We start from the raw sequence: 24,448 nt of genomic DNA on the forward strand, positions 1-24,448 counted from the left end.
AAGACCGCCTTTTATACATAACCTTAGAATAAGTTATTATTTTTATATGCAATGAAAGGTATTTAATCTATTCTATTCTTATATTAGTGCCGCACTGACCACCCGCATTGTTCCACACGGTTCGTGTTTCATAGTTGCCATTGTCGCAAATTCCGTATATCACCGTATTCTCGTGACTCAAATTGCGATAAAGTCCCTGTTCTAAATCTTAAAATGGAAAGTTCACTATTTAACATGAAAGCTGAATACGGACTCGTGAAAGCTTGCAATGGTAGGTTTCCAATATTTTTTTTATATATTCTAGTGTGGTTTGTCCTTAGGCTTTATCGTTGCTGCAATAGTAAATTTAAGCAGAGAGATACGATACACATAATTTAGCAAAAGTTCATAATGATGTTCATTTTGACCTTACCAGAGTTCGGATTGCTAATTGCTATACTTAGAAATGCGAGGCAAAAGAAGACTTGAAGAAATTCCATCGATGATTATTATTTGAAAAGGTAATATACCCGAAACCAGCCCAAACTGTAGAACTAAATGAAAAGCCTTTTAAATCGAATAGGTTATCCACACTAATAATAAAGAGAAATGGTTTGTTTCTTAAAACTATTGGACAGATTTTCACAAAATTTGTCACAGATAATAGATCTTCGAAAGTAACATAGGGTAGGAATTTTCCACGAGGCCGAAGCCCCAGGCAAAACCTAGTATAATTTAAATAGACAATACAATTTAATTTTGAAATTCAATTTGCAGTTTGATGCCAAACGAGATAGTGGATCGTAAAAATTCCAAAGTAATGACGTATATGATTGTGGTGTATCAGTTAACGGTGAGCAGGGTATAAGTTACATTACGGTACTTATCTGCGGAATAGGGCTCGTCGCGAGGGCATAAGTCATGTTTGCAGGAAGTCGTGCCAGGTGAATCAATCGACCTCGCTCTTTGGGACCTTGCTTTGTGGAAGATACCGCACCATGCTGTTGGATCTATGGGCTTGTCTGTTTCCTTAAAAGATAGTTTTGTTTTCACGGTCATTTTTTCAGTACCACTACATTTAAGTTTCCATGCTGTGTTGTTGGTTTTGGTTTGTGATGTAAAAGTTAATTAATGAAAAGGATTTTAAATTTGAATGAAATTATTATTTTAATATCGGTTGGCAACCGGTGACTATTTAAATCACAATTTGACCTTTAAGTATAGTGGCGTTGTTAATCCCTAATAAATATAATGTATTTGTACCATAATAATTTATCAGATGGATTACGATAGACTTGGATTTCGTAAATAAGAGAGAGTATCATTGTTATATCATTTTCATACTATCAATCTTTTCATAATAAAAAAAATTATACTTATGATCAATCTGCGCTGGCAAGTGGCAAGATTGTCATGTGCACACTGACGATTAAACTGAATAAGTATCTTGTTATTTCGATAAATAAACCCCAGCCGATTAATGATAAAAAATCATGTTTTGCGACTGAGCGGCTTTTCAGATGTCCGAAGATACCTGCCAATCAATTTGGTGTATGATTAAGTAGGTGTGTCTGGTTGAGCAAATTGGCACCGTAAGTGTGCATGCGTATTCGTTTCCACACGTGTTTAATACCGCGGCCTTCGTGTCGTCGGTCGCGTCGTGGGAGCGCTCTTGAGATTTTTCTTAATCGCCTGAATGAATTCTGGTAATATTGCAGTGATAAACGAACTTGACTTTGTTTTGTATGAAACTAGCTTTTACCCGCGGCTTCGCCCGCGCAAATGTATTTTAGATTATAAGGATACGCCATAAAATTTCACCCATTTTTTAATCCCGTATCGTGCGGGACTGTTTTAAGTTTATATTTGGTTTAAATTCATATGGCTTCTCCCGTCTTGTCCCGTCTCTTCTCGTTCTGTTCCGTCCCGTCCCAACCTGTTGTGTCCCGTCCTGCCCCGTCCAATCCTATCCTGTCCCATCCCATCCTATTTAGTGCTATCCTGCTTTCCGCAACTGATACGTATTTTTTACTAACCAATATTTAAGACTTCTCGCACTTCGACACCTATCAAAAAACGAAGTTTCATACAAACTTCCAACCCTTATTTTTCGCCCTTGAGATGCAGTTTTGAAAATACAATGTTTTAATGATTATTTCATACATTCTAAAATTTCATGTGCCCTACGTTAAAATTGACGAAATTTCATACAAATTTACATCCATACGTCATTACATAGCTGTCATTTTACTACAATTACATAGCTGTCATTTGCGTTTTGTTATTCCAAGTCTGATTCTTTTTTGTTATACCACGTTTTATAGTGACTGACGTTTCATGTCAAGTCACACGGGAACGCTGTCGAACGGGATAAAAAGTATCCTATGTCCGTCTCCTGGCTCTAAGCTACCTCCCTACCATTTTTCAGCCAAATCTGTTCTGCCGTTCTTGAGTTATAAGTGGTGTAACTAACACGACTTTCTTTTATATATATAGACTTGGTCATTTCACGACTTCGAGAAAATGTTATACAGCCGCATACGCTCGTGTGTAAAGGTGGAACTTGGCTTTTTCGAGGCATCTTAGTCATTATTTTAATTTAACATTTTTCCTGTCTGATTAATCCACATATGGGAAAACTAAATGTTATAAATGGGTGTTATGAAAAGGAATTGGTTAAACACTGGCTGGATACTGCGTCAAAGATAACAAGACTATAAACGTCTTTTTTTCAAAACTTTAATTTCGGTCAATTTGTTAATGGCGTCAAATTAAAAAGACATTACTAAAGACTTTCTAGTAATTGTGATTTTTCTGTGAAGAGGTAATTTAAGTTAAACAAGTTATTTCTTATTCATATTAAGTCGTTGTCAGTCAGTCAGTCTGGTATACAGAATGATGTGGATTTGTGGTTCTCGTTTTCCTTGCTTAAATTTTTTTTAAACATTCTGCGCTCTTGTTCACGTTCTACAGTTCAATCTGAAGGTACTGTCTTAAAATCAGGTACCAATTCACACGAGGCATGCGCAGAAAGTAAGTGTAAAATTATAAATATTTTTATTTGAATGTTCGTTCGTGTTCGTTGTAAAGAGTACTTTTATCAAGTTTAAAAAACTTTGATCGAAGCGTACAACCTAAGTTTCATCTTCAGTAACCTTCTTTTTCCCGTTTGGCGCAAAATAGAATTATCTGCTTTGTGGAGAGGAAAAGCCAGGTTACAGGTAACCCTACACTACCCTTTTGTTCTTAAGAGTAGTAACTTCTGGGACAAGCTTGATATGTTGCGTCGCCTTTTATTCCAGATAGATTAATTTCCAAAGTTGTTCACCCACTACAAGAATTTCAATAATTGCTTTTCGGTTTTTAATATGATTTATTTGCATAACTCCGTATTTGATATAATTATTATGTTAAAATAATTTGATCTCAGGCTGTATGGTGAAAGAAACTAGTTTTATATTAGCGGACATGCTATGCAATGTGGTAATGCTAATGTTTCTAGTTATAACACCAACGGCTGAATTTGTCCAGGAGGCCAATGAACTCGCAAGTTTTACTGCTGACTAAAGGGCTTATAACACGTTTAAATACATAATGAATTCAGCCCGCACGACTATAAATTGATATTTTGCACAAAGGACCGGCGACAGTAATTGCAGGTTGTTGCAAAATCGTCTGTACGTGCTGTGGAAATGATTTCTTTAATCGTATGTCTGCGTACGACTCAAGGATAATACCTCATGTATACCTAACGCCAAACTGTAATTGCGTTGCTGTGTCAGTTGGTACACGTCCTGGAAATAATTCATGTAAGATATTGCCGCGCACCTTGGACACAAGTTCAATAAATATCTTTTCTGCGAATACGATAATATCAACTCAACATACGTGTCGATATTTTTTCATTTTCGTGTTTCGAGTTTCGCAATGATTGTATGCCAAGGACCTCTGAAAGGTCGCTTACTAAAGCGGTTATCTTTATGATATCTGAAAAAAATCACTACATTATTTTGGTTTTTCACTAACTGAGGTCACGGCATCACGATGTATGTGTCATTTTATGTTACTCCAAATACGTTACAATTAGTTGTTGTCGCAGACACAGCGGAGCGGTGGATTATTTCCGAAATTGTGTTGTTTCTAAATAAGGAAGCTTTAACTTCTTTGTTATTAATAAAAAGAGAAGTCTCGAGTTAAATTGTTAAATTGTCGCTAGAACTTTAGTGCATGAATTGTGGAATGACAAATGGAGGCAAGAGCGGGGTGGGGGCGAGAGGCGTTGTTCTTGACATAGTAAAACTAGAAGTGCAGTAGGTGCAACTATGGCCCACGCAGTGCTTTTTGCAAACACCTCTTATTGCTAGTTGCAACTAGAGCTTAAAATTAACGATAACATTAAGCAATGAAATTTATTACTTACAATAAAATTAATTACGGTAACGCTACGTTCTTCTTGTTTTTCTGTTCATTGACTGGCGGCTAGTTTAAAGTTTCTTAGTTCAAGAAAATTATAATTTAGCATGAATGTATATTATTTCGCCTTTTAATAGGCAAAATATTTTCTTTGCAAACACCTATCATTGGCAGTCCCTCACATACTTGGCCGAAGGTTTCTTTTTTATTGCATACGTTTATACTTCTTATACTTCCAGTAGCCAGTCACGTTGATTATAACAACCGGCAAGTAAATAAATGCAGTATTTTTGATTTCACCGCGTTCCCAGATCGGTTAGGCACGCGGCAAGAGATTTATCTGGCTGGCGTGATCTGCGTAGATCTTGGCCAAGAAACGCTTTCCATGTCGCCAGGCGGAACGCTCCGGCCGCACAATTTATACCGCCATCCACCGCCGATACAATCCGATCGTCGATTTATGTACACCACTAGGCCGGTGCACGCTCGTTAGCCTACACTGCCCTTACTTGCAATCCTCCACTGTCAATAACATCATGATCATCAGCCAGTTAAATATAACATCACGAACTTTTCATCAGCGATTTAAAAATAATGTAAGCTTAATGCTTATATACTTGCTCTTCCTCGATGTCATCATTAGTTTAACACAAGCGCAAGGTTGATTTATTACAGAAAATTGTTTCCTTCACGGCTAAGATATCGGATTATGATGACGAGGCCACTTATATCCTGTTATTTCGGCAGTGGCCCACCGCATCGTTCCGACCTTGCTTTTCTGTCGTTTTGTTGAGTCGAGGGTGTCATCAGGGTCTACACGAATATGTTCATTGTTTGTCTGAAACTATTAAACTAATAATCTGTTGGTAAATGACATGACATAAATCGTAAATTCACTGGCTTTTATTAAATTATGTTCATCAATTTATATATATCGATATAGATCATATCGTGAAACGACATGTATTAAAGTTTAAACGAAGGTTCAAGGCGTCGGAACCAATTTGCTGTGCTTTTGTCAGCGAATTGGTCTCGTTGAGACGATGTCTTTATGAAGTGTGTTATTTATTCCTCGCCTTTGTCCAGTAAACTGGCACAACATACATGTGACAGAATCGACGTTCGCCTATAAGTACTATTTATTGCGACGTTAATGTGTAACATTTGTTGCGCGAAAGAAAACTGGCATTCGGTATTTTCTTCTCTAAAATTAGATTATAATCGGTGCCAAATTGTACGTCGAATTAGATTTCCTTCGATTTTGCAATGTATTAGATAGAAAATAAACCATCAAAAATTTTAGTACAACGAGATTGTGTATGTTATTCATTACTGTGACTTTTGGTGGCCACTCAAATATATTGATATTGATTATTCGTAATGTAGTCGCAGAGATTAACCTTTTTTGATCTTAAATAGTTAAACATGAATATGGGCTTAAAAATCATCTCATCAGCTTCTTTATTCAAATTTTTAAATTTATTGATCGGTTAAATATTCCATTCTTTCCGCTTTCCAATTTGTTTGACACTGATGGATTTTTTATGAGATAAGCGTAGATGCAAAGAAAAAATAAGTTTTGAACACAAATGGACATGTCATAAAACATCATTTGATCGAGCGTCGAGTATTTATTACATTTTAAATCCGATAAATCACTCTCTTGGGCCCTACATGGGCCGTATGTAAATCATTCGAGAGATAGCGCATTGCACATTTAACTGGTACACTGGACTCGTTGTTTGTGAAAGATATTACGACGTCTAGAATAATAACTTTGTCAGTAGATTTCCACAATACAAAGATAATGGTGTTTCTTCCAAAGTATACTTAACGAGAAAGTGAGACGAGGTAAAAGAGACGTTTTCTGTGTTACCCGTCTTGTCATTTGTCGCGTCCGTCGTTTGTATTGGAACGATTTAACAATGGGCTCATTGTCACGTCCGCGGAAATCGAGTTTGATGTGTTTGATATCAGATTATTTGTTTTAAGACTTGCAAGTACGGCAACGGCACTTGCGGTGACATAATTGCATCAAAAACTTGTGCATGGTTACCTGATTTCACATCATTATATTGTGGTAAATCCAGGAGAACCTGTTCCAATCGTTATGTATACTTTTACGTAAATAATAACAAGATTTTTACCGAAAATTAAAAGTCAGTAAAAAAAGTGAAGCTGTTACTATACTACTAAAGATTGAAACGATGATGGCGAATAAAAACAAATATTTCTAAAAAGTAATTTTAAAAGAAATCCGTAGCATTCTACAAAAAAAAAAGTATTAATAAACGGTTATGTACTTACTAATTAAAGTTGAGTATCATATACCTAAGAATTTTCAATTAACTGGAAATGGGCCAGATAGCGAAAAGTGCGGTGAATTGCACCGGCGATACCTGGTCGCGCTGGTTGCAGGAGCCGTTAGCTACGTGAAGGCGCGGACGGGAGCCGGCCGGTGCGGGATCGATTAGCGAACCGGTCCCCGGGACGTTGCTCCCGAGGGCCAGTGCCTGCGCCCACTGCCCGGTTACCCAGCATCGCGAATCCCGCCTCTAGCAGCCATTCTACATTTAGCTATGTCAAAACCGTCGCTTGCCTTTGCCAAGGCAACTGATTCTGGTATTCCAAACTGGAATATTTAAAAAAATAAATAGAATAGAATAGATTTATTTTCAAAATTGGATACAAGGTATCACTTATTGACGTCACATAACTTAAATCTAATTATAACTACTACCGCTTCCAAAGCGCATGTGTAGAAGAAGCGGCGGAACAAACTACACTGCAGCATTATATACGTAAAGCAAAATATATACGTAACAGATTCACAGATTGAGTAAGCCTTGAAATGAGTTCGAGACTTGCGTTACGAAATTCTAACTCAACGATACTATATTTTATAATAAATACTTATATGTATAGAAATCGACCAAGACCCAGTCCGATCGGAGAAAGTTTGTTTCTCATCAAAGCCCCGGCCGGGATTCGAACCCGGAACCTTCGGTGTCATAGACAAGCACACTACAGCTGCGACACAGAGTCCGACTTTAATTAGACTGATGTTCAAATTTTCGTCTAAATGTAAGTACTTTCCTAACTTGCGACTCTAAAAACAAAAGAAAATTGATAAGTCCGTTATCTGTTTACTTGTTAATGCACCCGACTCCGTACCTGTTCTGCACTGTACGTCTAGTTTCACTTCGCATATTATGACGAGTTTTTCCAGTGTCTGGTTGTTTTTAACTGCACATGGCCGCTTATGTGTAATTGGAAGCAGGTGCGGCTGCGTACTTACTCTTGCGACAATTATAGGAAAACTCAAGTTTTTACACAACTCTCTGTACCAGTCGTCCGGGCCGAGTCGATTAAATTATTTGACGGGAAAAGAAAATTAATCTAGGAACGTAAATGCTTAAAAGCACTATTACTTTAAAACATCTGTGATCGTTTAATTCTTTAACACATGCGCTTTGAATGTCGCGAATATTAAAAAAAATAAAACAGAAATCGTTTCTTTTGGACCGTTATTAATACTAGGATGAATATAATCGTAAATGAACACTAACATAAAATCATGCCTCTGTCCCGGAGGGGTAGGCAGAGACTATATCGTTCCACTTACCACGTTTTCTGCAGGTATGCTTTTTTCGCTTCATCTGTATTTGGTTTAGGGATACTCTAACTTACTATTATGTCTTGTGTTTTAAAGATTTATTACAAGACCTTGTAGACATGGTAGGTATTTGTAGGCCGATCTCGTTTTAAATTGTTATGACTTATGCATACACATGCCTGGCCCTAATATATGCTACTTATTTATCGGTTGATATATAATTTATTAGTTGGTACACTAAGAGCGCTCAACTCCTCAGTACTGATTAAACATGATAAAGTTGTCTGACTTCGTCCTGGAGTTGTAAGGGCCTGCGGTGCAGAGTGCGGGGGGCCGTCGCGGGCATCGAACCCGCGTGGGTCGGGGGTCAGCGGCGCGACATGCGTTCATTAGCGCTTTCATGCGCCTGCGCAACTGCTACAATGCACTCGTATATATTCAATATATTAAGTACAGACCTAGCCTGTGAATTCGTCCACATATATCGATCTAAAAGTTAAATTTTATTTAAGTATTTTCTTTTACTCTAGGTCTAATCTTTGTATGTTAAAAAAATACACATACTAGGTATGTTATACTAGCTTACATGCTTTGAGAAATTGCATTTTCTTTTATAAGACTTTCCTTTTGTTCATTTAGTTTCGTTTAGAGGTCGTTAGAATGAACTGATGTTGGGCGAAGGTCCGATTGCGGAAGCAGTAAATTTTTGTTTTCCGTCCTGCCAAAATTCACGCATTATTAAAAAACGGCACGCCGCCGTCTCTTCTTTGCTCATTATGGCCTTTGATAAGTTTATTTTCGTTTTAAAAACACGCTTTCCTGGCTCGATCCGGTTAATAATTCGTCATTTCTTTGTACAGACTTCGCCTATTGTTGAATTAAAGGTTTGCGAGGACATTGAGCCTCCTCAGGGTTACGCCGGTGGAGGTCTTCCTGTGGTTGCATGATGTTTTCCGTGAAAACCACAAATATTTTTATTTCAATTAGTGACAGGTATTAAATTTAATGGTAAATGCAATAATGCTGTATAAATACCATGCTGCATTATTTCCTTGTGCTTAATTTTTATTTTTATATGTAGTTGTTGATTTTATATATAAATGTAGTTCACGAACATTTATATCCATGATACGTGACCGTACAAGTTCTAGTGTTCTGTTCGGGTATTGATGTCGATGAAAGTGATTTTTTGTTGACATTGTAGATTTATCTAGACTAGTACCATTAATCTTACCGACCGCCAGACATATGCTATGCATCTGTATGAGTCAATCGAGAAAGTAAACCAGTAAGCATTGTTCCGAGTGGATGCGCGGTACCTAGAGTGCGTGGGCGCAGGCAGCGGCGCGAATTAAAGCAGCTCTCTATTCATTACTCATCGTTATTGCTATCGCCGTTTTAGGAGACGAAAGCGAGTGTAGGCTCATTTAACATTTTGTAAGATTAGTTAATTATTTTTAAGATAAAAGGGAACGTTTTTAGACTTTCTCGCCCACGGTCACCACCACACGTGAATACACAGTGTCAACACTGATGTGTTTACGCTCAATCAAACGCCCGTTTGAGCATGATGGGCGAATGAATCAACAATACAAGTACCTTGTTACAGCCAACGGCCGACCTACTTATACTTAAAGGTATGCTATACACAGTTTTTGCTAAAATGGTAAACAAAAAAGTTTATCCCAATACACAGTTTTTGCAAAATTGGTAATTTGTTTTACATTGTTAAAATGTATCCCCACTTCGGTTAACTGTCCCTTTTTATGTTTGAGATGGATTGAGCCAGGTTTTAAAGGACAAAGACTTTGCAGAGTGGCAGGTAAAGTCTTGCAGTCAGTCACGTGCACTCTTTCTAAGGGATAACTTCTAAGTATATTTTAGTGAGCTTTCGAAGTGTAGGGTGTTGGTTGTGTGCGTTTATATTCGAATTATTTTGGATTATCTGACATTTTTGGTTGCACTCCTACACCATCTGCTATATAACAAATAATAATAAAAATTAAGGATGGAAAGGTAATCGTTGAAATTTTTTTCTAAACATTATCGTGGTGTTGTTCTGTGCAAGGCAATTTATTTTTTATATCATCTAAAATGTAAGACATAGTGGTGCTAGGAAAAGATCTTCTTGAGTAACTTCAGCTTACACTTACCCGCGTAAAACGATAAACCCCGTTAACTTCCATTTTCGTGTTAATTTCGGGGCATCCTCTCTTCAATTCAATTCAACTCTCTATTCAATTCAATTTATTTACAGTTAAAAATGTTGATTCAAGATTTGCGAGTGCACACCTAGTAGCACCACCGCTATACCACAAGCCATGACGTAAATGTCTAATTTATGTATGTTGTACCTATATTTTTTACATAACTCTTAGTCGGTCTAATTATTTGTCAGTTTCTAATATCTTTATTGCATAGAAATTTACACAGTAACTAGAAAATAGTACAAAAGAAACAAATCACTTGCAATGGCGGACTTATCCCATGAAGGGATCTCTTCCAGTCAACCGGCAAACAATAAAGGAACTACGAGTAGATAATTAAGATAATAAATTAGATAATTAATTATTTTTAAATTAGTTATACTTACAAGCTTGGACTTGGAGATAAATCACTGTTTACTCTTACTAATATCAACAAAAAGTATAGTATGTAATGTCATTATTGTTGATTGTGGAATGTAAGTACTTAGAGACGAGTGTTGAGAAAGTACATGCGGCGCATGCAAGAACGGTAATTGCTACGACTGTATTGTTCTCAGTCTGCTGTCTCCTATGTTTGTGGAAATCGGCTCATTGTTCAAAATCTTGTTGACCAGCCCGTTTCAAGATTTCGTTAAGAATATACACACCACACTTCGCGATTTATGATAATTTTAAATGAATTGTGTCTCTAGTTGTGATATAACATGTGCGGTAAAGCAAAATTTTTTCTCTTATATTATGGCATACAACACTACTTAATATGGTTTAATGTAAATGTATACGGAATTAAAATTATCCAGAGATAAATTATTCTGTATGTTTTTAATTTTATCCAAATATCTTAACGCAGCCGGTGAGCCTTTCTCCGCCAAGATTATAAACCGTGACACGTTTTCACTTTCACTATTACTATGTCAATCAGATTCCTAAACAATCGTAATTAAATATATTAATTAGCTTAAAACTGTAGGCGTTGACTTTACTTCGAAGAATACCAGTCGTGGGTGGACATAGTCTGCACTGCCACATGTTGTGCGAATTAGTGAAAGCTAGGCTTTGGCACATTTATCAATCTCATTTTTGCAAAACGTATTCAATATAGTTTAATTTATGGACTTCTACTCAGTCAAATATCAAAAAGCTAACTCAAGAACAAAAGAGATAATATTAGGGACAATAATGGCTGACTAATGTGGGCACGATAATGACTATTTAACTACATATTTAATTGTTATTAATTTCAAAACTGTTACGTAAATATACCGATAAGTCATTGTATTCATATTAGAGGCGGTCGAATCATTTAGTTGGCTGCGTTATTAATATACTCATGTTCGTTTAATAGTACGAGAAACCGTAGCGTTAATTTTTTTACCCAACATATGCTAATAATAGGTATATTCATTGTTTCTTCAGTGTGTGGGTCGTATTTCTATGAATCTGTATATAGGTCACAACAATTGCAATAGTAACAATAAATCAATTTATCGCAGCTTCAATTAAGAACTTACATTGTAGCTAGCCTATCATCGAGTATACATTTTTGATTTCATATTCTGATGACCGTGTGACAGTATAAACGTTAATAATGTGAAACTACTATGAAAAGGAACTTTGAAAATACATAATGAATCCGCTCAGTATACACTCAGTATAACATGATCTGAAAAGATGTAGGTAATTGGAGCAAGCTCGAACTTAGTACGAAACAGTTAGTTTCGGTCCTGACTCATCAGTGAGAATGATCACTAACCTGAATTGACAAGTACACTTTCTGTGGTAATTGTCTTCAATGGCTTTATTTCCTTCGATTGAAATTTATTTGTGGAATGCTGTTCGTTGTTCTTGTCAGGTCTGTAATTTACTAAATTGCAGACGAAAGTTATTGCTTGTCGTTTATTTGTCGGTCGGGGCATTAAATTTAAATCGGAATTGATAATTTTTCCACGTATCGTATCGCAGGGACGTGATTTTGTACAGATGGTTAAAAATTATCGACAACGGATTCTTACAACATTGATTACTGTCTTATCGTCTCGATGACGAGTTACTGCACGTGTGTTTGCATTAAATATAGGAAGTGTGGCGAAACTTGCACATGTTTTTGACTCATACAGGCCCTTTGTTTATAGTGCATGCTAATGTAGAGTAGTAATGACATTGACCATCATGTTAAGCATAGACTTTATAATATAGCAAGGTAACGTAATGTTTGCAACTAACAAGTATGTAGTACTCCACGCACTCTAGTCGTCGCTGTATCATGCCCATTTATTACTAAATTATTCAATACAATGCATTTTATTCGATTAGCCTACTAAATAAAGACAAACTGTGACAGTTTCTTGTCGTTTATGCAAATATGATCATTTATTGCCTTTTTTAGTTTGTTATAAAAAATAGGAATGATGCCTTTGTCGTTGCACGCGTGATGTTTATGTATCTTTGGCAGACGCAGGTCACGACTACGGAAATGTGAACTTATTTGAATCATATTCGTCAAGGATAGCTCGATTGCTTGATTGCACTTATTAATTTCCATGTCGTAAGATAAAGTATATGACGCAGGACCTTGTGGGGCGCCAATATGAACTATCCTAAAGGGAAGACAAGTAGGTAAACAAGGTTTCCGTTTAAGGATTGGCAATGCATCGGCCGCCCACGTATTGTTCAGATATCGACGGAGGCGTCGCACTAAAACACTGCAAACGATCTTTCGGTAATTTGTATTTACGTTCACGGAAGTATTTATCTGGCAGCCATTCTCTGTAAAATGATTTACAACTCATAACTTATGTGAGTCTTGAAATATATATTATAACAGAGTATATTTTTGGTAAACATAATTTTAAAACTGCAATAAAGCTCAGAGCAAAATAATTAAAAGGTAACCGGTTCGGTCAGTTAAATTCTTTATTTGCTGTTTCACGATATATTACCAGAATCATCAATCTTTTGCCGGCAGTCATTTTCACTTTCTATCAATTTCGCACATATTTAATGTTGTCTCTTCACGAAGCTGATCTTATGTTAATTGCCGCTATCATTCTTTAAATGGACGACCATCGTAGTGATAACGAGCGTGGGAGATAGATTTGAATTTAGAGCGAACTAAGAATTTTGAAGCTCGAGCTCGAGTATTGCATTTATTCACATATTACTTTTGATTTCATATGGGTTCCGCATTGCCTGATCTCTCACAGATTGTTATCAACCCCGCGGGGCTGCACATTGTCTGCTTCTGAAAAGGTTTCTTTTCGGTGACATGATTTCCCATGTTCAATTTTATCCTACCCACATTTTCCTATCTTTCGGTCCTTCTCGGGTCAGTGCAAAACTTTTAGGTTTTAAAGGTAATAAAAAACGAATGTGATTTTGTCACATTTAATCTTTAAATTGGAAAGCCTTTTACTACTTAAAAAATCATTCTGGTCTAACACCCACATATGGATAGTTTTTAAGTCACATTACAATTGCCAACTCCTTTCTAATCGCACATAAGTGTGACGCGACCCCGAATACAAATTATGGGAACAAGCAATTTCGTGTATGAAGGATGGCAAGCGGCGTAATCTGGCAACTCCTACACGCTTCTTCGACGAATTGAACTGTACCGACAGCTTTTAGTACTTAATAGTACGGGTCTCCGGCAATAAAATAATTCGTATAAGTATATTGTTTTCTAATTTCAACGAGTACTTAGTCGACGTCATTTTAACTGGGCGATTTATGGCTTCGCATGGGTAGCTTTTTAAGATAAAAACCTTTCTCTGCAAAACCCTCTTTCCAACATTTCATATAGGAACAAAATTCGTCCACAACTTTGAGATTGGCGCAAACATATAGACAGAAAAATAAGGGGACTTTACATTACATAGATATATTTATCTAAATCCAAGCATACGAATTAAATGTTTAAACGACCTTATCCTTATCAATGCCGGGTGCTTCCCGGCACCAATATACAAAAAGAATAGGACCACTTCATCTTCCCATGGATGTCGTAAAAGGTGACTAAGAGATAGGCTTATTAACTTGGGATTCTTCTTTTAGGCGATGGGCTAGCAACCTGTCACTATTTGAATCTCAATTCTATCATAAAGCCAAAAAACTAAACGTGGCCTATCTGTTTTAGACTTTTGCCTCTGTCTACCCCGCAAGGGGTATAGACGTGGCTAAATGTTTGTATGTATGTACGACTTTATCCATGTATAATAATGTTTATTTTTTGTTGGTTATAAACCAATTGTTTTGTGGTTATAATAATGATATCAAGTGATCAAATCCTACGAGGCTATGTTAGTGTTTTATTCCAAAATATCGTAAGTACCTGCTATTGGTGAGTCACAAAAGCGAGCAGGATCTTTGTTGTGCTTCCGAGAACCCTGCTTCTTTGTGGGAAAGGCATTTGTGATTCAGGTCGACGGACTGATTTCTCCTGTCCCACTTACTGCATATAAAAAATATATAATTAATTAAAGTTTCTCGTTTAATTTGACGGTCGCTGCGTTAGAATTCGTTGAAAAAAGTCCTTTGTCGTTTCTTTATAATACCAAAGACGACAGCGACTACATTTAATTCAGATAAATATTAACTGCCTAAGCATGAAACGATTTTTTTAAGAAATAAGAAATGCATGTGGTATGCACTCTCAATGCTTACGTAATTAAAATAAGCCCAGTGGTTAAAAAGTTGAAGAATAAGGAAACATGGTATCTGGGGATATTTTGAATTGGTTTTAAGGTAGTTGGTCATTGACACTTATTAGTATCTTATAATTGTCCATGAGATGACACATCAATATCGAGTAATTTTCAGTTATATTCGTACGTGTTTTCTTTGACCGAAATCGACCTCAATGATTAATGAGGACCGTTACTCTTGACTCAGTTATTATTGCGTTACTTTTTGAAATACCAAACATCACCGCCCCCTGCTAATGTACAGTAATTACCGAGATGCGAAACATCTATCACGCGAGGAGATTCTACATACAATATACACATAGTATAAAGCTCATCTTGACTTCGTGCACGGTGCGAATCTGTCTGATCAATAGTAATTATGATCCACAAAAAATGCCTTTTCACGCTTACTTAGTTAGGCACGCAATACTTTATAAGTGGTGTAGAGGAATCCCAGGGCTTCAGGAAGTCCATTTATGGACGCTATTTTGATAAATTGTTTAGATTGTGTTCGACTCGTGGCTGCCAGATCAGGTTTCTGGGGGACACCATTTATGGCATGGGATTAATTTACTGTGATCGTCGAGTGAATAAGTCTTAGCAATAGTTTGAAGTACCTACTTATATTTAAGTACGGATTAGAACTCATTTTTTTTTATGCCGTACGCAGTTTCCAATCTGTTTCTGGGGACATCCAATTATTGTAATATTAATAAAATAAAACATTAATGGAATTGATCACGGAATCAATATTAAAGATTATTGTTATAATGTAAGAGCAAGTACTTATTTGGTTTACTAAGAAAATCAGTCTCTTGATTGACACTAATAGGCAAGAAGCTTCAATCGAGACTACTAAGTAATGTAATGTACTCGACGATGACCGATTTTTCTTTCGTTAGTTTGTCTAGGTGGCCCAGTAATGAGCCATTTGGGTCATTGGACCTCGCTGTTTGCCGGCTGTAGACCGCCTCCGGTGCCATTTTTTGCTACCATTTAAGTGCCGCCAATTGAATGGTCTGACACGGTCGCCTACAACAGCTTGAACTTCTTCAAATGTTTTGCATTCGACTGTTTTCTTTATCGAATCATAACGGACGCCTGATTGAGTGTTACACAAACAATAATTATGTAGGACGCCCGAATAAATCTTAACGGTTTCGCAGGACGCCTAATTGATGTCTGCTCTGATTTAGGGTCAAAAAATTGGTTAATTCGCATACCATTCGTTTGTTAGTACGTCAGTTATTCATAATTTAATTACGCTTTTTTTTTACCGTATAAAATTACCTTTTCTTATTTATGACTGTAATATCAAAAACTATCACATTTAACTAGAATTTGTTTCTCTGTTGATTGCTTTTTAATTTAGTATATTTTTAGACGACAGGATAGCAACCTGTAGCTGTATGAATCACTTCAAAGATTAATCTGTGATATGTTTATTGTTTGCGTTTGCCAATATTTCTTTGTGTACATCCACAGGGGTATCTTAATTATTTGTAGTTTTTTATTTTTTTATTTATGCTAACACGGTCCAACATTTCTGAAGTTCTATTTATCAGTATTGGTATAAATAGGATAATAGGTCAAGTTAATGTTACGCAGTCTAAAGCCCATAGGGGAATAAAATCATATGAGCGAGCATAATCGCTGGCAGTGACATACATCGCTACTGAATAAGCAATAATGTTCCAGTCTATACCATGTTCGTTTCTCACATAAATATATATTAACTGAACCACGTCTCCAACAGTATATTAGAATTCATCTTTTGGGTCAAGTAAACGAGTATCTAATTTGCCACAGCTGGGTAAATTCACTTTTTTAATTGGGTGTCTGCATTAATATATTTACAATTATGAGTTCCTGGTAAGCATGCCACCGAATTAAAACCAATTTACTACAAGGAACACTGTTCTTAAACTGTATTTTATACTTTTCTGTCCAAGTTACAACGTAGGCAGAAATTTATGTGAGGTTCGACAGGCTATTAATTCAATTTGTTTTCAATATTTACTCTTCAACTTTCTCCCATATTCGGCATCCTGGTAGTTCTTTGTGCTGTTTAATTTGATTTCCAACGTGTTAAATGAGTGACGACGGCGGATTTAATTCATTAAAAAATAATTCAATTTATAATTATAACATTACTACGATTCGAATAATTATATTGTTGTTTATATAATAATATAATTATTGCGTCACGCTCATTATTATTACGCACAACATAATCAGAATCAGTAGCATAATTAAAAAAATAATCTCAGATAACTTTCTTCGTTGAATTGAAATAGTTGTTTTCGCACATCCAGTATCTGTTGTGTTTAATATTGTTGGCTTGTTTGTAGACAAGGTATTATTTTACCGCTGGCCCCGATGCATATATTATTAACTTCTGTTAAATTGCTATGTCGAAATCCATTCGACCTTCTGTACCCACCAGATTTGTTCATTATATTATTTTAATCCATAACACTGGTCAACACTGGTTTTGCCACACGAACTTTGATAGCTAATTTTGTTTTATCAGTCTACCCTCATTATTAAATCACAGCTGTGATATGTCTATTAGCCTCATATTTGTTGTGATACGGTAATACTCATAACTAGTACTACGGCAGTAAATTAACAAAAACGCTTACAAGTAAATCCTTATAAAAATATTTGTTGTTGAATTTGAACCCTTTTTTGTGATTTATTAACCCTGTGAATATGTCGAGAAAGTGTAATAATGATCCTAACTCTTTTTGTTATGTCTGCGGAGAACTAACATTCAAAAAACAACGACGAAATTTTACGAATCTTGTGTTGGAGTGTTATCAACAATGTTTTGGTTTTTCTGTCGCCCATCAAGACAAATCCTGGGCCCCTCATGTCTGTTGCATAACGTGTGTGAAAAATTTAACTGACTGGAAGAAAGGTGCACGACCTATGCCGTTTGCTGTACCCATGATATGGACTGAACAGCGAGATCACGTTTCAGATTGCTATTTTTGTCTCACAGACATAAAAGGTATAAATTACAAGAAAAAAACCACAGTTATTTACCCTAACTTATCTTCGGCTATAAGACCAGTCTCTCATTGTAAAAAATTGCCAGAACTAATACCAGTTGCAACTACTTCTGTTGAGAACAATTCACAACCGTCCACTTCAAGTGAATGTGTTGACGGGGATGATGACTTTGAGTTAAAAGGAATTGTAAACGAGCCACATTTGATAACTCAAGGAGACCTAAATGATTTGGTTCGGGATTTAAATTTGTCAAAAAAGCAGTCAGAACTATTAGGATCACGTCTAAAAGAATGGAATTTGCTACATCATAATACAAAAGTTAGCTATTCTCGAAACCGTGATCAACACTTCAGAACGTATTTTTCTCAGGATGGAGATTTGGTGTTTTGCAATAACGTAAATGAGATTATGAAAATGTTGGACATAAATTTTGATCTCTCTCAGTGGCGTTTATTCATTGATTCTTCGAAAGCAAGTCTAAAAGCAGTGTTATTGCATAATGGAAATAAGTTTCCGTCTGTACCTCTGGCCCATGCTGCAAATATGAAAGAAACTTATGAAAATATGAAACTTTTACTTGAAAAAATAAATTACAGTACATATTCCTTCAAAATCTGCGGTGATCTTAAAGTTGTTGCACTATTACTTGGACTTCAGCTGGGTTATACAAAGTTTTGCTGCCTTTTATGTGAATGGGATAGCCGAGACAGAACTAATCACTATATAAAAAAAACATGGCCTACGCGTGCATCGTTAATTCCTGGGCAAAAAAACGTAAAGTATTTACCCCTTGTACAGCCAAATAATGTGCTTCTACCACCATTGCATATCAAATTAGGATTAATAAAAAATTTTGTGAAGGCAATGGATCGCAATGGGAGTGGATTTTTGTATCTAAAAGAAAAATTCCCTAAAATAAGTGATGCAAAGATAAAAGAGGGTATTTTTGTTGGCCCTCAAATTAGGGAGTTAATAAAAGATTCAAGATTTGAAGAAAAATTAAGCGATTTAGAAACATCTGCATGGAAGGCTTTTAAAAATGTTGTTGCAAATTTTTTGGGTAACCACAAGAGTGACAGCTACAGAGAGTTGGTTAGCGAGCTATTATTGTCATATCAAGCATTGGGTTGCAACATGTCACTTAAGATCCATTTCTTAGACTCGCACCTGGATTTTTTTCCTGACAATTTAGGGGCTGTCAGCGACGAGCACGGTGAGAGGTTCCATCAGGACATTTCTAATATGGAAAAGCGGTACCAGGGCAAATGGAGCCCAAATATGTTAGCAGATTACTGCTGGACAATTAAAAGGGACCAACCAGAAGCTAAATATTCAAGAAAATCTTAGATTATTAAGTCATTTATAAAAAAAAATAACTTTTGATTTACGAGATCTGTGTTTTTCCTTAATATTTTAAATTACTCAATAGAATAAAATCCTTGTCTAGCAAATTTTTTTAAATGTTTATTTTTTCTTACAATCACCAATTAAAGTAAAAATTATCAAAAAAGTCCGTGTGGCACGACAAAGTTAAAATTTTGTTGACCAGTGTAATTAGTGTTTGTTTTAATTATACATATATTTTGTTTGTTTCAGGTAATTCAAATATTCTTTATTATTATATCAATTGCAAGAAATGTTAAAGGTGAGCGCTGTTTTAAGAATTTGCAAATGCTCTTTCTTATTTTTTATGAAAGTAAAAGTTGCACTGTTTAAGTGCATTTACGCCCTGAATATAATTACATCCGTCTTTGTTGATTAAATTGGAAAGGATAGTGCACTCTGGCTGATGCAGGCAAACTCAAAAACAGAATCATTGGTGGCATGGCGACGACTATGCGTCGCGTCATAGCGAAGGTCAGTGCTCTTGCGATTCTGCACGTAGTGCTCTCGTCATAGAGTCAGAAGTGGTAAGCCGCAGGAGAGCGGCCGCGGCGGCAGCGGTGGGGTCCTCGTAGCGGGCGCGCGTTGCCTCCCTTCGGTTTAGTCAGTATAGTGGAAGCGGTGCACGCACACCGCACGCAGTTCTCGCGCGCGCAACGAGAAGGTATGCACGGATACCGGTCGTCGAGCGCACTCGCTTCCGGTGGCTACGCTCTCCGATATTTCTATTGCACTCCCATTCGTTATAAATTTGTTCGTGATCGGTGATCTATGTCGGTTTGTGGGCTACAGCCACCGAGAAGTGTTAAACCAGTGATCTCTTGTAGATTCATCAATTAAAACTAGTGCATATATGTTCTTCAGTATGAAAATGTGTTGGGCTAAAATAATAAATCTGTGTTTTTCCTCTACATCATTAAAACAATAAATCCAATTTTAAACAAATATAAACCGTGGCTTATGTTATCTCGTATGATGAATTCAAATGAACAGCCTTAATGCGTTCATAAATATTTAATGTACATTTGACCTTAATGTACTAGACGATTAACATGTACCATTTTTTTATCTATGCTTAAAGTAACCCTGTAATCGAGAAAAATATTTGTTGAGAATTTCGATCGAATCATTTAAATCCAGTCCGACATAATTGTGGTTATTACAGTGCAACCAGGTTTCATTATAACGCAGCTGTAATGCGCTGTCCCAGAAAAGCTATGTCTACATAATGTATTAGAGGCAATGCAGCTGGGAGACAAGCGAGGATGTGTCTCGACCATATGGCAGCAGCTCTACTGGCCATATTAGGGACACCATCAAGGCGACACTTGTTGCACTTATACGGCATAACTGTTCCACAGAACACGCTTGAGTGACGTCTTATCACTAACTTGTTTTAATATATATCACTTACAAATTACCATCATCAAAACTGCATTTGATATTTGTTGTTATTAATTCAGTTGGTAACTTGCCTTTATTGCAGTCAATGCATAATTGATAAGACAGCAGTTTGCGAGCGCGTTATGCAAGCTTTGAAGCTTGAGCGGAAGGACTGGGTTCGGGGCGGTTCGTTGACCAGTGCGTTGTACCACCACGCCGCGGCCCATCGCGAAGGTCGCAACCCACAGTCTGTCGGCGCATCCTTGTATTCCTCAACATACGCATAGGCTTATAAATTAATTTTTAGTCCAACACATTTTTATTTTTCATAATTACAGGTAGAGTCGATATGTGCTAAGTGTGTCCAGTGCTTTAATAAGTTTGAGTGTGAACAAAAGTTTTATTATACTGTAAGTGGAAAATTTGATCTCAAAATGGTTACTTCGAGAATACCCGCTTATTCTCTCAACTCTGAGTTCAACAGAGAGTTCAGAAGTTTTAGAATTACGCGAGCGACACCACGATCGACTCTATACGCGCCGGCCATTGTCCCCATACACGAGTACCCTAGGGTTAGCGTGCACGAAAGGAGAGAGGCCCTCAAAGCGGCGTTGGCTAAAGCGTGGTCGTCCAAGAGTAACGACAAGAAGAAGCATGACACTTGGACCGTTCCCAACGAGCAAAGCAGAGCTGGAATCTCTGCGGCCGATTTCTCTAACAAATCACAGTACAAGAATGATGTAAACAGCGACGTCTCGCGTGTTGCACTCGTCAAACACGAATTTGAAAGCAAGGAAGTAGATCGGATTGAAACTCTAGACAACAGAACTGATAGTGGTCAGCCTGCGAGCTTGAGCTACAGCCGTATTAACGGGAACGGTATTGATATACAAGACACACTAAAAAAAGGCTGTGATAAAGGATTACACAATAAGGATTTAAGTTATAGTAACTACCTAAACAATGTTCCTAAATGTAAAACTAGTTTTGAAAATAACTTTCTTAAACAGAGCAACGAGGAACGTTACACAAAACGAAATGGCTATGATGGTCCCTCGAAACGCGTTGACAGAGACATCAATCTCAATAATGTCGAGTACAGCAGCTTGAATGGGGAAGCGTATGATTCATTGAAGTATTCGCGAACAGCGAACGGAACAGAATCAGTGCAATATAAAAGTTACAGTAAGGCAGACACCGTTAAGAGCAAATTGCTTAGCACAGATAGTCCGAAAAGCGTGACGTCTTGCAACGGAGATAAAAAAAATGGATTTGGTGGTTCAGAACGGCGCAGTGGGAAGGAGCAGCAGAGGCCTCTGACCAGCGGGCCCAAGTCCGTGGTAGAGCAGAGGTTGGCAGAACGCTTGGAAGTAAAGGTGGCTGAGCTACCCGCACTTTATCTCGGTGTAGATTCCTGGACCCCCAAGTCGGCCGCATTCCAGAAGACTATGCGTGAACATGAGTGGAGTGTATCGTATGTAAAACTATTCCAGAAATCCTTTTCATGTACTAACATTTTCGTCTTTGTAAAATTTGTAATTACACCTTAATCGGTGAACCGGAATGCATGACATTTATTTGCAAGTCTCCTGTATAAAATACGTAGTCAATGCCACCTCGTGCGGTGTGTGTGCTAAGTAAGAGTAAAAATAGAAAAAAATCTACCACAGCTCGAGTGCATCGACTTGCTTGGCGATCCGGTCTGAGCCCGGGTGCAACGCGAGCGAGCTTTTGTATTTAATATACATATTCTTTGCAACCCTCTTTAGAAAACGAACCTAAATACTTGGCGCAATTAAAAAATTTGAATTTCTAAACTGTGATACTCTTATAAAACTGCATTAAGTACTTAAAATATGTAGGTATTAAAAAAATATCAAAGAATGGTTAGCTAATGGCTAGCTAGAAATGTTAATACACAACTGACCAAGACCCTATGTTTTCGATGGTCATTACCTTCAACTAAATTAAACCAAAAACGGTACGCGGTACTACAGTAGCTGTGATCAAGAGAGGGTCTGAGGGCTGATTGTGCAAAACCATTGCACAATCACCCGCTTTGCTGTGACTCACCAAAATTGTGCTTTATTCCATCCTGTTACAATTGCCTAATTGTTTATTATCCTACTTGCTGTAGAAATATTTATTAAGTCAAATAAAACATTTTAACCACTTTGCCACTGCCAATTTATCGTTATCATTGCTTGTAGAATATCTAAACCTTTATCATAATAATGAGTAAATATTCAGCATATTCGTGGGCGCCCGGCACAGGCTGTGCTAAAAGATTCGTCTCTATAGCGTTCAGTGAATGTTTCAAGGTCCTGTCCTGGTTTGAACGCTCGCAAAGGATTTGTCCACTCGGTAGGCGTTCTGACGTAACGAAATAATGTAATTTTTTGTTATTGTCTCCGAAGCAAGTTGCACTGGTGCATAAGATCTATTTTGAGATAGATGCTAGATAGAAAGTTTCATGACTTGCGGTAGGTTTTGTGGCTTTCCGCTGAGCGCTCTCACTTTGTTCATTTATTGATACTTTTTTTGTTGTTGTTTAAACCTATGATCCACGGGAATTATTTATTTAATGTTGCGAAATGATTGCATTGCATTAGTAATGAACAACGTTCAATGATACTGCTGAATACCATAGATATTTTTATGTGTTCCTAACAAGCTGTTTTGTTAACGGAAAATAAACACGCCACCACAAGTCACATAACGCTGATGGTGGCATTAGCAGACGGCTCACGTGCTCTGACAAAATGGCAAAAGCTGCAATCTGATCAGCTTTCACTGTAGGGCCAACTTAGCAACTTTTGTAATGAATATTTTGCATACACTACTTCCTCTTGACGATTTCAATAATTTAGACTTAAACGTTTCACCGAAATACTTTTTAAAATAGTTTATTAAGTATTATAAGGAAGGTACTATACGGTTAAGTTAAACTATTAAAATTATTTCTTTACCGATAAAGACAACGAAACAAAGTGTTCAATACCCGTTAGAGCAAAATTTGTGTTGCACCACATAAATTTTTCATATTAATAATACTGTAACTGCTTCCAATAATATAAAATTTGAAGTAAGCTATTAGTAACCAACTCCTTGCTGCAATTTCACTCATTATTATTTTTTATCTAAAAATATGATGGATTAATAAAACAAAAGTTTATTGATAAAGAAAATGAAACTTAAGACAAAAATCTAAGAGGCAATAAGCCTCATGATACACCACGGCGCACCATTGATGCATGATTGAAAAATAGATAAACCATTTTAAGATATATTTATATCCGTGTGGCGAAGTAATTTTCCGCTATTTGACAATTCAATATGGATGTATTCTAATTAAGGTTAATGCTGTTTATTTTGGTCTCCTGATAAATATTTTGCCATGTAACCGGGATTTAGGTCATTTAACTTAGTATGTGATCTCGATTCCGAAAGAATGTGTAGATAATACAAAGTTATTCTTAGGTATATTTGTTATTTGCTGCGACTGTGGCTAAAAAGCGTCATGTTAACTGTAAAGTTGGATTAATTCATAATGCTCATTATTGTTAAAATCACTTGTATTTATAAAAAAGAAATTAAACAGTAATGAATATATTATAAGTAGCTTTTAGTACTTATGGAAACTTGTGTTTTGAGGGAATATGATAAATTCAGCCACCCTTTCGATTTTTGTTATAACGTTAAACGTAACAGCGAAGAACTGCGCGATAAAAATGACAGGGGCAGCACCTTGTAATTCAGAGAAA

General features: G+C 36.7%; 1 protein-coding gene across 5 annotated transcripts in view; it reads left to right on the forward strand.

The window, feature by feature from the left end:
- LOC106138588 (serine/threonine-protein kinase Doa) overlaps positions 1-24,448 on the forward strand; it is a 51,436-nt gene that overhangs the window by 5,181 nt on the left and 21,807 nt on the right. Inside the window, exons 1-2 of one of the 5 annotated variants that reach the window (XM_060946015.1) lie at positions 19,891-19,965; positions 21,023-22,158. The exons of 2 other annotated variants lie outside the window; for them this stretch is intronic. In XM_060946015.1, coding sequence (XP_060801998.1) covers positions 21,119-22,158 — 1,040 coding nt within the window. In that variant the 5' untranslated portion in view covers positions 19,891-19,965; positions 21,023-21,118. Of the gene's footprint in view, positions 1-17,182; positions 17,257-19,890; positions 19,966-21,002; positions 22,159-24,448 lie in introns of those variants that run through there. 2 more of the 5 variants (XM_060946019.1, XM_060946014.1) reach the window with 2 other exon arrangements.

The sequence above is a fragment of the Amyelois transitella genome, chromosome 10 (assembly GCF_032362555.1).
Source record: "Amyelois transitella isolate CPQ chromosome 10, ilAmyTran1.1, whole genome shotgun sequence".
Lineage (NCBI taxonomy): Eukaryota > Metazoa > Arthropoda > Insecta > Lepidoptera > Pyralidae > Amyelois > Amyelois transitella.